The sequence below is a fragment of the Ruditapes philippinarum genome, unplaced genomic scaffold (genome assembly GCF_026571515.1).
Source record: "Ruditapes philippinarum isolate M1 unplaced genomic scaffold, ASM2657151v2 ctg1727_1_1_1_1, whole genome shotgun sequence".
NCBI classification, from domain to species: Eukaryota; Metazoa; Mollusca; class Bivalvia; order Venerida; family Veneridae; genus Ruditapes; species Ruditapes philippinarum.
The window spans coordinates 21977-41456 of NW_026865072.1; the positions used below are offsets into that span (position 1 = coordinate 21977).

Consider the following 19480-nt stretch of genomic DNA (forward strand, 5'->3'; position numbering starts at 1 on the left):
GATGGTTCTTTTGTACTGCACTTCTACTCAATGAGATCTATCTACCTACATAGTTTCATATTGATATCTCTTATTTAGATGTATGTCCTGGACAAAGTTCAAAAATATACAAAGGGCAATAACTACAGAATTAGGCAAGACTGTGTTACAGTTCTTTTGCACTTGCACTGCACCTCTACCCAATGAGATCTATCTACGTACAAAGTTTCATGTTGATATCTCTTATAATTGTAGAGTTATGTCCTGGGCAAAGTTCAAAGTATAAAAATGAACAAAGGCAATAACTCCAAAATTAGGCAAGGCAGAGTTACTTTTCTTATGCACTGCATTCTACTCAATGAGATCTATCTAGCTACATAGTTTCATTTTGATATCTCGTATAGTATCAGAGTTATGTCCTGGACAAAGTGCAAATTGCAACAAATGAACAAAGGGCAACAACTCCAAAATTAGGCAAGACAGAGTTACGGTTGTTTTGCACCGCACTTCTACTCCTTGAAATCTATCTTCCTACGTGGTTTCATGTTGATATCTCTTATAGTTTCAGAGTTATGTCTCAGACAAAGTGTAAAAATGACCTATGGGCAATAACTCCAAAATTAGGAAAGACAGAGTTACAGTTCTTGTGCACTGCACATCTTGAGAAAAGCGGACGGATGAACAAAGCAGTGACAATATGCTCACCCTTCGGGCAGCATAAAAATATAGACATTCAACCATGAAGGTAAAGGTCATTTATGAAAGGTCAAGTTTAGCCTGATCTACTCCAAGGTTTGTTGTGGCCAAGAATGAAGACAATACATCAAGAACTTAACAGTTACTTTGCCGCAATGTGCTACACATTATTTTAAAATCCATTCATAAATGACAATTGTGGACAATACAAAGTTCGGACAGAAGCTACAAAAACTATATGCCTCCCCATTTTTCATGAAGAGGTGGGGGGGGGGGAAAGAGTCGATAGAGGGTATGTATCCCCTACACTGCTTTTACTGATTAGCATTTTTGACAGAAAAAAACAACAACTGTATCAGGAACAAATTTTATTTTTATGAGGAGTAAATTTCAACAAGTTCAATCTCAAACTTAAGTACAAAAAAATTGAATATACATTTATTTTGTCATTTAAATTTCTCTTATAATTCAGGCATATTATTTAGCCTAGTCATGTGGCAATAGGAGATGAATATATTTTCATGGCAGCAAGCAATTTTGTTCGGAAAAGAAATAAAACATTTTTGGTTATAATTTGTGACACAAGTTATATAGAGTAAGTATTTGAGCCATAATAAAGGATAAACAATATAGTAATTTCAATTCATTTGCTGTAGATGCCCAGCAGAGCAGAGATACTTTAAAGCCTGTAAAAAATAAAATGCATAAATGTTCATGATATCTTAAAAGAACAAAGTTTACACATTAGAAGATCCAAGAACTGGCGTACTGACAAATATTTTAAACAGCTTGTGTGAAATATTGGTCGTGTCAAATATCATATAATTGTAGTTTTCTATGCTGAGTAATATTTTTAACTCTTCTTATTCATGGCAATGTACATGATGTACAGTAGCGTTTGCATTGCCTTGGCTCAATTAAAGAATACTGCAATTATAAAAGCTGAAAAGATCTTTGAAACTTTTTTCTGTTACCTCTCTTAATATTTTGTTCATTTTAATGTCTTAAGAATAAAAACACACAGACCAAAATAAAAACAAGATAACAGATGTATATATGCCTAGAGACAAAATAAAAGAAATTAAATAAACATTCATGAATAACAAAAAATAATTATGATAAACTTCAGGAAGTGGTATGTAACAATAAACTAAAATAAAATAACTAAATCAATAACAAAAACATACATAACATAGCAATAAATAATTGAGTGGGTGTAATAAAATAAGGTCATTTAATTTCCTATCAATATCTGAGTTAACTTTTTATATGTTTAAATATATAAATAAGCATTAGTTTCTGTGTGAGAGTCAAAGTTACAAATTTACTTTTTGCTTTTTTTACAATGAACGTTTTGCAGTGAATATGGTGAAACTTTTTTTAATGTTCAATATTAATTAAAGGTCAATCTTAAAACATGATGTGATGTTTAAATGCTATATCTTCATTATCTTGGCTGCTAGAACAAAGATTTTCCTAGTTCTTTTATGTCAAGCACCTAAAATAGTCTCAACAGCTAAACATATACCATTAGAAAAAAGAAATATATACACAACACGAAAACAGAGCTCCGGTATAATAAAGAAAATTAGTATAATTATAAAATAACATGTTCTTAAAATACTTGATGTAGTACTGTTTTTTAAAATAGCCCAAGAATTTCAGCAATTTAGTAATAAAAGGGTGACATAAACTGAGACCAGGTTAGAGAAAAATTCTAGTATTTTCTTGTGAAATCAATGGACTTATTTATTTTTCATTGAAAAATTATTCAGTTTGAAATTGTTTGTTACCATGCCATCTGACATAACTATTTTTTAATAAACAGTCACCCTGATGTTTAATGTAAGGGAAGGTACAAGTTCAGTGCAACTTAACTGTAGTAAATAACAGGAAAACAAATGTTTAAATTATAAAACAAACATAATTTATCCTAGGACACACTGATGTTCAATTATAAAACTGTCTTGGAAACAGATGGTTAACCAATCACCGATACAAAAACAAGATAAAAATGATAATTAGAATGTCTGTATTGATAAATGACATTAAAATAGTTCTGGCTCTGCTGTGTTAAGTTAAAGTTGATAAAACATGACATAAAATCCCTTCACCATACATAGAATTTAACAGAGTATTATATCTAACTTGAATTCTTAACAGTTTTAGGCATCTTGTAATAATTAAAACCGGCACGACATATTATTCATTATCATGATTGATTCCTTATTATTTTTACTATCTTTTGCTTTTTATTTTTACTATCAAAAACGGTGTGATTGTAATTCTTTATTGGTACTATTCAAACTGTGTTTAACAGTTTCATTCAAGAGACTTTAATTTTGATTCTTAATCAATTAAAGCAAGGTCTGGGCCTACTAAAGCAAGGTCTTAGCTGAATCATTTACATATTTAGTGAAATTATGGTCAGAGCTTAAACATTGAGTCATTAAACTAATCAACACATCTGTAGAAACTTTTAGTCACAAGGATAGTTTAATTAATTTACAGACTTCCAAGTTGTCTAAAGGATTAATATAGTATAAACTGTTTTGTTTAAATATTACAAGATGACAAAAAAACTGCCAAGACTAAGGGCAAGAAAAATAACCAATTAGACACAATGACAAAAGTTTTAAAAGGCAATCAATTTTAATGAATAAACATAATAAAGGTTGACAATTCACATTAATACATAAATTGCTCTTCTCAAGTCATGAATGTAACTCCTTTGAGATGGTATCATACCATAAACCTTTCTGTTGATAATTACAACACAGTAAAATAGTCATCTTTAATTGGAACCAATTCTATGACTTTTACTTACATCTTTCAGTAATGAAGATCTTAAACAGGTATCTAATATCACACCTTCAACCTTGTTAGACAATTGTACAACAAGGGGTAAACATAAGAACATGATCCATGTGCAGTGACCTTTTAGCTGCACAATACAACAGTAGAAATTATTGATATTATCTAGGTCTTATTTAGATTACCTATGACCCCGTGAACTACAAAGGCCTCATGAAAATTCTGTTTAAAAAGTAATAATGCATGGTTTAAATGTAAGCTTCGTTAATTGTTAATACATATATGCATTTTTTTTCAAAACAATGAAAGAGACCAGCATATGCAAGTTAAAAAATACCATAAAAATCTCAGGATGGTTACAGAAGTTAAATGACATTAAAATGATTCTGGTGCACAATCAACAATTGAAGATGTGAATATTAGTGTAAAATTTTGGTGATTTAAATATCATTTTTATATGCAAGTTTTTGTTTAATGTGCAAAAAATGTGGTGGAGCAACATAAATCTAATGTGATGATCATTTATTTGTTATATGAACAATGATTATTACTAAATCTGTACATCACATGCACAATGTATAGAGGAAGAGTCTTTAAATTTACAAATATCTGTCATAAACAGCGTCATTTCATATTGTAACTAGGTAACACACACAACAATATAAACTCTGAAGATCAGTAACAAGTTGTAAATAACTTAGTAATCATGAATGTCTAAATCAAATACATTGGAATTTTCTAAAAACTTTTTCAACAGCATAAAATATTATGGTCTCAACAAGAAATGGAATTAATAGCAATGTTAAAATGAACAGCAATTGGAGATAAAGAAACACAAATGATTTCAAAATGATTGGTATTAAATTCAAAATATATACATATAGAAAGAAACTAAAATAATTACAAGGAATCACTTCAATAAACAAAAACAAGAACCGGTTGATGCTCCCCGAGAAGGTTCTGGACACAGGAAAGTATAAAAAATTGTCTACAAAGTTTCATGTTGATATCTCTTATAATTTTCAAGTAATGTCCCGGACAAAGTTCAAAGTGTCAAAATGAACAAAGGGCAATAACTCCAAAAGTAGGCAAGACAGTGTAACAGTTCTTGTGCACTGCACACCTACTCAATGAGATCTATCTACCTACAAAGTTTCATGTTGATACCTCTTATAATTTTAGAGTTATGTCCCGGACAAAGTTCAAAGTGTAAAATAAACAAACAGGGATAATTAAAAAATTAGGCAAGGCAGAGTTACGGTTCTTGTGAACTGCACACCTACTCAATGAGATCTATGTACCTACAAAGTTTCATGTTGATACCTTTTATACTTTTAGAGTTATGTCCCGGACAAAGTTTAAAGTGTAAAATAAATAAAGGGGAATAATTAAAAAATTAGGCAAGGCAGAGTTACGGTTCTTGTGCACTGCACACCTACTCAATGAGATTTATCTACCTACAAAGTTTCATGTTGATACCTCTTGTTGTTTCAAAGTTATGTCCCGGACAAGAAAAGCGGATGGACGGACGAACGAAATGACGGACAAGGCAGCGACTATATGCTCCCCCTAAATTTTTCGGGGAGCATAAAAAAATAAACATGGAATTCTAAAGTCATATTATAAGTGAACAATTACAAGGAAAAATTGTAAGCATAAAATATCTAATAAAACAACTATGAAATAACATCAAATGTATGAGAGTTGGCTATTCTATGATTTCACTACCCACTCAGCTCCCATACTTTTCATACACAATGGCAAACTTGCCTTAAAAAGATATCAAGCCTTATAATACATATATCCCAGAAACATTTAGCAGAACTATAAAAGACAATTGTGTTTGGTGAAAAAACACAACCCCCCTTCTCTCCTATAACACAAAACTAAACATGGGTGATTGCTTAATTTGTTCAGCTCACAGTATCTGCCAAAACCATTGGTCATGAACTCCTAAAATTGTATTTTTTTTTACTGGCCATTTTTAAGTGAACAACATTTCAATTGCAAGAAAGAATTAACCTACTCTCTAAATTCAGAAAAGTTTTAACTTTCATGTTATATGAAAATCATAAACTGCACTTGTAGATCTAGTAGTTATTTTCACGTATGTTAAAATCAAACTCAAAATTTCCTCATTTTTTAAGTATACCAGTGCCTGAAATACGGAAGCTAGGAAATAATGTGAAATGGCACTTTTTTTGTATTAATAAAAAAATCAACAACATTTCATAGAAATGAGCACATCATACACTACAATACTTGTTTTATACATTTTCTTTACACACACACACATAAATTCTTATAAAAAAAAAAATCCAAACTAACTTTGAGAAATTTGGATGATGTAAGACACTTGTTCTGGTGCTTTTAAACACACAAATCTTAAATGAGCCGCGTCACAACAAAACCAACATAGTGCGTTTGCGAACAGCATGGATCCAGACCAGCCTGCGCATCCGCACAGTCTGATAAGGATCCATGCTGTTCGCTTACCAACTCTATTACAAGTAGAGAAACTGATAGCAAACAGCATGGATCCTGATCAACCTGAGCGGATGCGCAGGCTGGTCTGGATCCATGCTGGTCGCAAACACATTACGTTGGTTTTGCCATGACGCGGCTTAAATGATGAATTGGAGAGAAAAAATGTGTAATGAGATTCCAGCTCAGTATTATGTGAATTGACACAGTCTCAATGTCACAGTAAAATAGTGTATGATGTATGGAATATAAGGCACTCTCAGAGGCTCTCTTGTCACAGACTTGCACTAATATGGTGCACAGCACATCCAAAAATAAAATGTATCAAAAAACAAAATTTACGCCAGAAATGTTATCAACATGTTCCATTTACTCAATGGATCATGTTGCTTAGCAACAACAGTACATGATAAAGCATGACGTCAAAAACTATATATAAAATAAAGTGAACAAGTAAAATATAATTATAAAATGACCATGGAAAAAATAACATGAAGCTTAATGTCCCTTTTTCCAATTATAAATGTTCATATATAAATGTCAGATCTATATTGCTTATGTAAACATGGAATAATGATTAAGAAATGGTTATTTTTACAACATGAGATGTGCAAATGTTGGAATATGAAGCTTATTTGGTGAAAAAAGGCAGTTAAAACTGGATACTGAGCACCTTATGGACTAGAATCAAAAGACAATTGAAATATAGATTGATTCAATACATATTTGCATAGACAATTGGTAAATATTTACTCATAAACAGAACAGATAATTGGTAATTATTTACTCAAACGGAATAGATAATTGGTTATTATTTACTCATTAACAGACATACCTAAAGCCAAAAAAACCAAAACACACTAATGAAGATCAAAGACAATTATTCTATATATCTATCAAATAAGAAAGCTAAATGAAAAGTAAATTTCTCATAAAAGTCATTCCCGCCAATCCTTTGCTTCCCCAAGGACTAATGAAAGTCACAAACTACATTCCTGACAGCCTCGTTCACAATTAGTTTCAAAACCATAACCTGTTTACAGTCTACTAAATTAACTAAAATTTCACAACCTCCAAAGATACTTGACCCTTTTAGAAAACAAAACTGATAACATTTAGAACTGCGAAGAAATTCCTATATAACAAGAATATTCAATATATTATGTTGTTTATTCTTTTAAAGAAAAGTTTCTCTAAATGTATCAATTAGTTACACTTTATTAAGCATCTTGCAGTATCCAATCTATATTACAGTACCTATCTATTGTTATTATTTTACCTGAAATTCAGCGAGTCCTACACATACATTGCAGTATTCCAAAACACATGTATTTAGTTCATAACATTATATACTTCAGAACTTTGATTTTGAAAGAGTAAATATGTATGATTAAGATTAAGCCAATGTCAAACTTTTCAGTAGCATTTAACTATATCTAATATCTTAAAATGAACCCTTAACCAACATTTGGGATAGAAGTTTTCAACTTAACTGACTTGCCTCAAGAACTTACTAATCTCTTCTTTAAGTTCTATTTCTTATTAAATTTTCTTATTAAACTATAGAATTATAATATAAAGTGACTGTTCTGAAAGTTACAAATTTGTAGAGAAAAGTTAAATAAATGTATGAAAGTTATGTTTGAGGCAAGTCAATTTTATCAATGTTAACATATACAAATTAGGGCAGCACTTCTGATTGTTCTAAGCTTATATCATTGTCTATGTTAACTATGCTGTCTGCATGGCTTGAACCTGTGGTGGCATGCTACAGAGCTGTGGGTATGTCCCTGGTCCTGTTACTCCATTAGGTGGTGGCAGGAAAGCCTGGGCTCCATTATAAGAGCCAGGTGCAGCATAGTAGACTGGACACGAGACAGGATATGTGGGGCAAGCTTGACCTGTGGAGAGAGTAGGCATGCTATATTTAGAACCATCACCATAGTTAGTGTTGCTAGGATTAGATAAAGTATTTGGATTCCCTTGGCTTCCATCACCAGAGTTAGCGTGTGCAAGAGATTGCGGTGTATTGGTATATATATTGTGTACATTATGCGGATATACTAAACTACTATCAGCTTTACTAGAGGCTGGGTAAATCCCATAAGGAACATATTGCACTGCTGCATTCTGATTATTACTACAAGCGATAATACTTGGGTCTTGCATGACCGAATCTCCAGGAACAAAACATTTTGCCTCGGGATTGAAACCATGGCTTTCTACACTATTGACAGTGCCACTTGCTTCAGGTATTGACTGAGGCTTGTTATATTTACGGTACGGTTTTGGTGGCAAGAAAGGTATGATAATTGGTTCGCCTTCACACCTGGCCTTTTCTGCACCTAAACTATTCAACATAGACAAAAATTTAGGGGGTATATCTTTTATCGGTTTGACAAGTTTTAAATTACCATACATATAATATTTCCTTTTAGGTTTCGGTTTAGAAGGAACCTGAAACTCTGTAGTAGAACTTATACAACTTGTATTGTCAGTTTCATCAACCTTAGCAATATAATTGTCTAGTTTTTGTTCGAGTTCTACAACAGTGGTTGTAGCAGCACTACTAGTATCCTCCATTTCCTTACAACCATTACATTGAGCACTACTTGTGCTATCTGAATCACAACCAGAATCATTGCTATCTAATGAATCATCCCCAGCAGACACAGTCTGACCTTTGTTTGGGGACGTGACCGGAGACTCTGACGGTGATTTCCGTTTACTAACTGGGGAGCCTTGGGGGTAAGTTGTAGGTATGTAAGGATGATAGTGGTAAGTTTGATTTTGTCTGTTTCCATTTTGCAGAGTTTGTTCATTGGTAGGGTGTTCATTTTGTGATGAATACTGAATGGGAGGAGGAAGAGCAAACTGACCACACATATTGCCATTGAGCTGGTCCTGCGTTACCATTCCATTTGGTGGCATCATCTGGGACATCTCCACTGTTGGCCACATTGGTCCACCATGACTTATCAGTCTGTAGTTCTGAAAATCAAATAAAGAATGTCATGATTATTTTCCTATATTACAAGCCTGTTCATGTATTTTAAAGCAGCATGCCTCCAAATTTTTGTTAAATTTCATGGAAACATAGAAATTGTTTAGAGGATTACAAATGTTATCAAGTGAAAAAGTTCAAAATTTACCTAGGTTTTCCAGAGGAAATAACCTAAAACTTGCCAAAAATATGCAGAATTTCTGCTGACTATTAGCAAAGGGGTATAAATTTGGAATTGTAAATAGTAATTTCTACAATATTTTAGATAAAACATTCAGTTTTACCTGAATTGTGAATTTTATTAATTTTCTGAAACTAACAATATATACATATATTTTTAATCTATTATTAATTTTTTGAAGATTTACTTTACTCATCTGGAGGTGTGCCCCTTTAATACTGAAATATCTCATCTAATTATCTAAACTTTATTTTGTATGAAAATTAAAATAAAATAGAACCCCTTTCAAAGATATTTCATTTAGCTGGCAATCTAATCTATGTTTTTGACATCCCTTTTTTTCTGGAACAGAAGGTAATTAATCTTTCTTTACCACCAATATAAAGACAAGCTAACCTAAACTTCTAGGCAGTCTGACCTGGCTCTATATGCTGCTGGCTGATTAACTTTTAAACTTTCATGTTGTTATCCAAAAAATTGATAAGTCCAAAAAAGAGGATGGACAAATCCATTTAAAAAAAATTCTGCAGGTTTTTATACAATAATATTACAGAATAAGGGAATCTAAATATTAAACCATGTAATATGCATATTGGGACTATAAATTATCATTTTCATAGGGTAAAAGTTCAAATAGAAAAAGATTTCCCACAGATAACAACTATTTTATATTTTGAAACATCAACAACAAGCATTTATTCATATCAAAACACAGCTTTAAATGCAAGTAATTTATAATTCATTTTAAAAAAAAACATTTTGTAAATAAATAAACAACCTAAATCGAGTATAAACACTTACCAAAATAGAATTTATAGAACTTGTGCAAAATTGATGTTGTACTTATTTCAAATTCTTAAAAAATAACATTTACATCTGATTGACAAAGTTGTCCCATTTGTTTATATTAAGAAAATTCACATGGACAAATATTTTCACAAAAGTGACTCATCTACATGTAATAATAAATAAGATGACACGCATTTTCATTTCATAATTAAATCACTTAAAATTTCTGAAAGATGAAAATGGGAAAATTATTCAAATAGAAAACTTCAAACTTTTCAAAATCAACGTAGCTACTCTGGGAAACGGACACACCTTCAATTATATCTCACAATTGTTACTTTGACTATCTTTTTATATACAAAACAGCAGACAAAAACACATGTGACACAAGAATCATTATGTCACATTGTTAATGTTGAGTCTAAATAATATTCACAACAGAAATAGACACAGCATCATAATTAACAAGCACATGCCAACAAGATAAAACTGTCCTTAGAAAATGTTAATTTTTATTCATATGGAACATAAATAGCATTTCATCATTAATTGTAAAGATTTCTGACATGTTTTATTACCCAGTTGAGTATAAATATGATCTAAGTTATATTGCAAACAACCATTTATACTAACCCATTTAACATGTAAAAAAATCTTTATAATGTATTTATAATTCAGCAAAACTCTTTTTATTTAAAGTAAAATTAAAACACTTCATAAATTGGCAGCAGGTGAGTATGCTTTGCACATCATGATAATATAATGACAAAAGAGCCATTACAAATATGCAGTTTTATAAAATGATATTTATGCCAAATCTGCATTAATTATTCAATTTTTATGTATATATATATATATATATATATATATATATATATATATATATATATATATATATATATATATATATATATATTAAAATTATATATATACATACAGATAAACGTGTCAAATTTACCAATAAAACAAAATTCTCTTTAGAAAATGAAAGATTCTATAGACAACAACAAAAAGTCAAATCTAGATACAATCATATACCCAAATGTAAATTAAATACAACCATTATATAACCGTAATAAACACTGATAAATTTAATGCAACTGAATGAAATTTTCAAATGAAAATATATATGTTACAATTCTCCAAGTTAACTTTTGATTACTTATAAATGCTAAACCCCCCCCCCCCCAACAGATATATCTTGTTGGCAAGAAATTAGTGTATACTATATAAATGTAAAATAAATGTGGTCTTACCTCCACTCCTAAATTGTAGAAAAATCTCAATGTATTCATTTCTGTAAGGATAACAGATTTCCTTTAACAATATGAGTTCTTATCAAAGTGAGTTCACATCAACATACTGTATTTTATTTAAGTTTTATATAGATTCAGATCTTCTTTTGTTAACACTATATATAATGGAAACACTGAGATCAGTATATATTCAATCTCCACATGCCTTTATATACATGTATCACAGATGATTTGTATAGAAATTCAATAATTGACTTAATTAAGATGTACGGAGATAACAGATTTATCCCCCTAGGCAATTTAAAAAAGGTGACTTTTATGAAAATATCAAATAGCATTTATGAAAATGAGGTCTGAATACTTTCTTCATTTTTTAGCATACATTAGTGAAATATGGATGCTAAATATTCCTATGAAGTGTATCAATTTCATCTCATATTTATTTGGGTTAACATATTTACAAGACTACTGCTAATGCCTGTAATTTATATAAATCAAAAAACTGTTTGACATTCAAACATTCAATAAAACATTAGCTAAATTTTACTGCCACACTTAATACAAAAATTATCTCATGGGTCCTATTAATAAATATAATTTGTTAAAAAGCAGACATGTTTATGGGACTGCTGTTAATATCATACCTGTAGTCTATATAACTAAAAAAACATTCAATAAAACATTAGCTAAATTTTACTGTCACACTATAATATAAAATTATCTTGTACTAGGCACACAGTGGCATATTAACAAATTATACACAATTTGTTACTTGAAGACATTGAGTGATACTTGGCACATTAATTCAGACACAAGCAGCCACTGGAATTGAACCACTAACCTTTACTACTTGGCCATTCAGGTCCTATATAATTACATTCAATAAAACAAAAGCAGGTATAATGTAAATGAATAAAGCTTGTATAAATCTATAAGAAATAGAACAGAATAAGATCACCTCAGTAATAAAATCTAGTTAATTTAACTCCTGTAATTAAGGGGTGATGTCACTTACTCAGAAGAGTCAAGTTTGACAAGAATGCTAAGGTTAAAATGATGGTGGTGGCGTTGGTTGTTTTCACTCCAGATCACGACAGTAAGCCACATTGAATTTACCAGAGCACAGTTCAACCACCCCATTGTTCCTTGGAAAGTTGTCAAGCAGTCTACCAGTACTAGTTGCATTCACTTTCGCAAGGAAATGATATGCCTTAGATGTCTGAAATATTAATTACCTGGCAGATCCTTTCCTGTTGTATCTTGTGAAGGGAGACAATTCATATTGACATCTTTGACGGCTATGCTCTCTAGGTAAGGAACACAGACACAGGAGTATGTCTGGTTCGAGTTGGGTATAAGGGAGTTGTAAATATATGGACTTGCCACTGCCCCTTGAGGTATCATACCTGGCACTGGTGCAGCATATCTCTGTAAAACTCCTGGTGGTGACATCTGAATTATAACCAAAACATGATACTTAGAACTACCTAATGGCCTTGTTGTGAGATAAATAAGTTAGTAGTTTATTAGTTTAAATATTAGTTTATAAGTTTATTTCTTATTTCTATAAGAAACCACAAATCATTTTAAGCAAACATTGTAACAATAGGTATCTTTACTACATTTTTATTTTCTTCAAATAATAATAAAAGTTATTGCCTAAAAAAACATTTTGAATTTACATCACTTCACTGCACGTGCAAGAGTTACTCGGAAATAATGAGAGACACAGCTACCTAATGTTTACACATACCTGGTTATTAATGTTAGTCTTAGCATTGTTGACAGGAGATGTATCCATGCCAACATAGCCTGGTGAGTTGGCATTAGCCATCATATCTCCCTGATATGTATATGTTGTTTCAAAGTTATACCTGCAAAATATAAAAGAAAGACGATTTATTTCACAACTAGTCCTGAATTTCTTTCTAAACAGAAGGTAGAAAATACTTTCAGCACAGTCTTTATATCCCTGGAAAAGTTATCTTCTAATTAAAGATTCAAACCCTGCCCAGGTACCAATGTTTCTCAAAAGCCTTAAAGCTCCTTTTTTGTCCTTACTTTCGCACACAGTAAATGCAAAAGAGTAAAGACGTTATGGTAAATGTTCTACATATTAATAAATGTATGTAATTCATGAATTGAATTTAACAATGAATTTAAGCCAAAATTTTGCTATGACTATGCTAGAGAATGCCCAGTCACTTCCATTTACAATACAATGAATTAACTAACATGTGAGGCAAAAATGTGACCAAAATGGTGCTTAAAACACTAGAAACTGTGACACAGTGACATGTGCATGCACAAAGCCAGCTAACCCAGCCAGCCAGCAAATTTATCCATTCTGGCCAATCACTACAAAATTCTTGATACTGAAATCCCTTCTACTAGCAATGGAGTGTTCCAAATTTACAGAAATGCATGTCCACAGTACAAATATCGTGGGATACAGGTTATGATAACTATACTGAAGATGATACAACACTTTACCAGAAATTGTCACAGATCACTACCTTTAATTTATAAATCTAGAGGTAATATTACGTAAATAAATTTGTAAATTTTTTGGTTGTCAGACTAATAATGATGCTTTCACACAATTAATGAAGCTTGCTATAATTTTTTATATAGAGCGAAGATAATTTCAAAAGCATGAAAAGAACCAAGAATATTGGGTGTAACCCTATAAAGATGGTATCTACTCACATAAAGTAAGGTAATTTTCAAATCATTAATATAAAATATGGTATTACCTTTAAGTATTGACTTTAAAAAGGTGTATTATTTTATAGGGATATAGCTATATAATCATAAGCATGCAGTCATTTAATACAACTTAATGGCTTACTTCTAAAGCATTTCAATGTTTTATGTGATCATTGCCCTTCTCGTGTGTACTTTAATTATCAAGTTCATTTTAAGAAAATTTAATGGTCAAAAATATACTTAAGCTGAACATTTTAAATACGTAATATTTTCATAAAAGAGTAAAACATGACGGGTCATCGATTAAAGAGGCCCTTTTCACTATCTGACATCAATGTTTTAAATGTGAATGAACCAAGTAGTACCAACTGATAAAATGATGTGTTATTGCAAAGTAATATTACTTCAATAATTCAAAATTTCTTGTTATGAAATTTGGACACATCCTAAAATCCAGTGCAAAATTCGAAGAAAAACAGAATAATCAAGCAATGCCTGTTGTAATGAGTGTTAAACTATGGGTTACATAAGCTAGGCCTGTTACTAAACTCAAATCTGTACTGAAACTTGAAAAAGCATCATAAACTGATACTTAAAGCAAAATTTGGCAAAGATGAGTTATATAATTATTGAGCATTAGATGAAGGATATGACATAGCCCAAATGAGACTTTGCACCCCTATATCAGGTGTCAATGTGAAGTATCATTATCATACAAATGATCTAAAATATCAGGACATATATGAAGGCATTACTTATTTATAGCCCCAGTGACCTTAACCCATTCAATTTTAAAGCCAACCATAGTGTAAAGGTCATGTATGGTACCTTATATTTTTGCTATCTCTTGATTGTACAATTATTGTTTATAGTGTGGTTATAGTGTGGTTAAAATGATTATACAAAATACCCAGTATGAAAGAAATTTGTTCAACAATTTTATTGGAAGCGAGTAGGGCATGTGTAAAACCATTGTCAAACCAACTACAAAGAGCTTAAGAATATTTTTTTCTGAAACATTTTATTCTGTTTATGTACAATAATTATGTATATTAAATTACATTCTATGCAACAAATATTTCAAGAAAACACCATTATGTTATGAAAACAACGTAATTTGACTGTTTTTATTTCAAATTATTTCATCAGATATAACTGTATACACTTTAATATCTATTATTTAGTCACATGCTTTAAAGGGTATAAATCTATATCTTATGAAATATTTTTATAAAATAATTTTGGTTCCATTATTTTATGGTTGATTCTGAAAAAGTTGTAACATAGACTGTCTCCGTTATTTAACCCACATGAATAATGTATCATGTAAACAGAATAAAATGTGCTAGACCAAAATATTATTTTGCTATTTAAGTAGGGTTTCATCTGCTTTTAAGGTGATAAACTACCATTTTAGACTTCATACAAGCATTCATTTTTAAAATTCAAACAATAAAATTTGTAGAAGATATATAGCTTTATACACTTTAAGGAACAAGATTGGAAGGACGGACAGGATGACTGTATTCTCCCCCTGACCTTGTCTCAACTTTTCAAGGAGCAAAATAAGACCAGAATGTACATACCCTTGAAAAGCAGTGGATGTATAATTGACTTCTTGTTGAACAGGTAACCTTTGGTGGTAGATAGGGTACTTTATTGTTGTATTCTCGTATGTGTTACTTCCAGAACCAGTCGAGGAAATTGGCATATCCTGAAAATATTCATAAAATCATTCTTTATTTGCATAGTATGATTAGAATATCTTAACTTAATATACTTTATTCATGATGACCTTAAAAATAAGGCATCTTTATTTTTTATGTTTTGCTTTGTTTGTTTCATTTTATGCCTTTTTCCAACAGCGTATTTCAGTCATTTAGGCGGGTAGTTTCCTAACCATTGTTCCTGGAGAGTTACATCAGCTCCTCAGCTCCATCACTACATTTTTTATCATACCAATAAAAATATTTACAACTGAATAAGCTCTAACCCCGCTGAATTTATAAAACTGGTTTGTCCTGCATTGAATTCAGATCCGTGTATTTCAATTTTAAGGGATTTCAAGTTCCAGCATAAAGTCTGCTCAGATTGAATAATGTGCCGAGTAGCTTGTAGCCTCAATACTTGTAGGGACAGTCAATTATTTATACTATAAGCATCCCAAAAAAGTACAAAAAACAGCGTATAAACTTATGCATTAATAATTGTGACACTGCACTTTTACACATAATATATAATGTATCCCTGAACACAAACAACTTCAGTCACAGTATTTATTTTAAGCAACAGTTGTAGCATCTTCGCCTGTTCACACCATTACCCATCAAAATGTTATAGTTTATCAAATAACCTTTATCATCCAAATCCTGTAACCACATACCCATCATAAAAGTTAAATTTTTTCAACCATTAAATTTTCACAATAATTAACAAATTAAATTTAATGTAAGAAAAATTACTCACCACAAAAATAAAGTCTATATATTAATTTCTATTTCCAACCTAATTGATCCATTAATCACTTTTTTATTTTTACAACCATCATTTGAAAGATATAATATGTTGTTATTATTCTTATTACTTTAATTGTCCTTTTTATATACATGTAGCAAGATCTAAAATGATGATAACAATTGACCAATAATGAACATTTAGTAACACCCCGAAGGTGTTAGTAGACAAAATGTGTACTGCCTGGGAGGAGTTTATAATTTTGAACTTCAAATTGGATTTTTACTATAACTATTTCTTAAAAGGGAAAAAAAAAATTGGACTGTTTTAAGTGTAAAATAACTCTTATAGGTAATGAAGTATATATCTATAGTAACTATAAATATTCACAAATCAAGTGAACTTTTGAACATTTATGCAAAATCATTTAAATGACAGAGTTTACAATTTTCTGCATCATCTAAGAATAAGTATTCCTAGAATTCCTTTTTATAGAGCAGATTCTTGGTCCACTTGAATTGTGATCCACTAAAAAGTTTTCAGATGAGAGTCCTTTCAAATTAAAGTAGAATCAGAGCAGATCATAATTATGCCCTAAAACTGAACTTAATGGTAGAAGTATAGATATGTTACCAACACACTCTTAATGTTAAGTATGAAGGTTCTATTAAAGTGTAATGCACCAGTAAATAATCAAAGCACAGAAGGCGCTGAATTTGTTTGGGTCTCAGAATGTCAGAAAGGTGAAGGTTGTGAGATTATAAACCAATTTGTTTTTGTATAGTGCCACCAATGCTTTCCAGTGTTTTAGCTGTAGTAAATTGGCTATAAGACTAATTGCAACACTGATAGTCAATGCAATGTTTATTTGACTTAAATGATTTAAAAACAAAATGAGTTATCTCAACTGGGATTTGAACTCCAGACCTCTTGATTTATAAGCGAGCGTGCAAACCCCTCGGCCACGGTGAAGTTATATGTTAACAGCCTGAAGAAAACCATATTATTCTAAATTAGCGTTTGTAAAAACTCTTATTATTTCAACGCTAAACCTGTTGTTTAACACAGATGTAAATAATCATGGAGCTTACTGTAAGCATGTAACTATATCTATTAAGAATGAAACAATATTAGAAATCTTCGACCATTCGGGAACTATTTTGCTTGAAAATTAATGCATTAGTGTACATACGAGGGGTGATCCAAAAATTTGTGGACAATGTGTGTATCTCCATAACGTGACGTCCTACCGAGGTGAACTCTTTGGATATTATTAATCAATGCTTTTTTAATTAATTGACCAAATTTTAAAACACCAATTGCATTTTTTATCTATGTATGACAACATCAAAACATTAAGTATCAAAATCGCGGCGCAGTTTACTTTTTCTCTGTTATGTAAACGTTTTCATCTCATTTAAATACATGTAAAACCTGAGCAAACAAAGAAAAGTGCGGGAAACGTTATAATAACGTTGTTCGTGTGTGTATGACGTCACTCTGTCAGTATCAAAAGACATTTTGAAGTTGCGGTTATTTTACGCTCGTGCTTTAAAGAACATGTGCTAAAAATAGCTTTATCAAAAATGGACGTCACGGATCCAGCAGAACTTCGGACAGTTATAAATCTTGGAAAGACACCCGGCGAGACAAAAACAATGATCGAAAGTGTGACAAATAAACCATAAGTGTGTTGTTCTCTAGCTATAAGTGGCATCGCCGATTTTCGGATGGAAGGGAAAGTGTTGGGGATGATTCGCGGACTGGTCGACCTGTCGAGGTAAGAGACAAAGAAACTGTTGAAAGTGTTGACAATCTGGACGAGTTGAGAGGAGCCACCCAATGCATACTGTCATATTTCAGCCAGGAATGGTATGCGAGTACATTTAGAGACTGGGTCCGCCGCCATGAAAAATGTGTGCGGGTTAAAAGGGAATACTTTGAAAAGTTATAAGGCAAAACGGTAACGTAGATTACTTCCTATGATAGCATAACGTCGTTTGTGACGTCATGAGCTGCGTCGCGTTTTGTTATGTCTATGTGTATAAACTGGTGCAGAATCGTTAATTCTTGTACAATCTTTACAATATTTTGAGAATTTGCCGACATATGCTCACTTAATAAAATACTAGAATTTCATGCAATTTGCTTTAATACTTTTTGTTTTATGCAGGGTGTCCACGAATTTTTGGATCACCCCTCGTATAAAGGGAAGTAACCGCTTCAAAAAAGTGTACTACTTTAGGCATTTGCAATTAACAGTATTAGGCTCTGAAATTTCGCTACCATTATTTGTTTGGTCTGACGACCCAAACATATCAAACCAAAGTAACCAAGTTTTACCCTGCCCTGTCAGAATGAAGTGGTGGTATTGTTTTGATGCTAAAGCAACCTTGGATATGCTCAACTCAATGACAATGACAAAAGATTTATTTGATTTTGGCCTCCGGCCCATATCAACAAAACATATACATTACAAGCATGACAAGATGTAGTGCCAGTGTACTATATAGATCAATTACAATTTATAACTACTAATATAAATGTATATAAAGTGACAGAAATAATTTTTTTTTAACATATATGTATAGTATTTACCAACCAGAATGTGTAGATACATAAATTTTAAATTACATATTTAAACAATATCATTTAGCAACATTTTACCTTCTTGAAAAGCACAATATGCAAACACAGCCAATCTCATTATAATATCTACATTTTTCGATGACATCAAAATATTGAACTTATTAATATTAGGGGACTGATAGAATTTAGATGGGATATATTTCTCTCTAAAAGAGGTTAATCTGGGACATTTTAAAACAAAATGAAATTCAGTTTCAATTTCAGTATTACAAAGTTTGCATATTCTTTGATTTCTTTCAGTGTTAGAATACCTCCCTCTTTATATTTCTAAGTCATGTGAAGAGGTCCTTAATTTACCCAATGCATTTCTAAATTTTTTAATTGTTACACAATCCAGATATATTTCATGTTCAAAAGTTAACTTATAATTTGCATACAATGACAGTTTAGAACTATTTCCCACATCAGAATGCCAAAGTTGAAGATACTGATCCTTAAGTCTAAGAGTAAATTGATGAAGGAATA

The 19480-nt window shown here is 31.3% G+C and overlaps 1 protein-coding gene across 3 annotated transcripts in view; it reads right to left on the minus strand.

The window, feature by feature from the left end:
• Positions 1–1030: 1030 nt before the first annotated feature.
• LOC132727724 (OTU domain-containing protein 4-like) overlaps positions 1031–19480 on the minus strand; it is a 67083-nt gene continuing 48633 nt past the window's right edge. For 2 of the 3 annotated variants that reach the window (XM_060713290.1, XM_060713291.1), the window contains exons 13-17: positions 15499–15626; positions 12957–13077; positions 12439–12655; positions 11204–11244; positions 1031–8964 (exon numbers count right to left, since the gene is read on the minus strand). In XM_060713290.1, the coding sequence (XP_060569273.1) occupies positions 7705–8964; positions 11204–11244; positions 12439–12655; positions 12957–13077; positions 15499–15626 (1767 nt within the window). In that variant the 3' untranslated portion in view covers positions 1031–7704. The remainder of the gene's footprint in view (positions 8965–11203; positions 11245–12438; positions 12656–12956; positions 13078–15498; positions 15627–19480) is intronic. The other variant, XM_060713292.1, reaches the window with a different exon arrangement.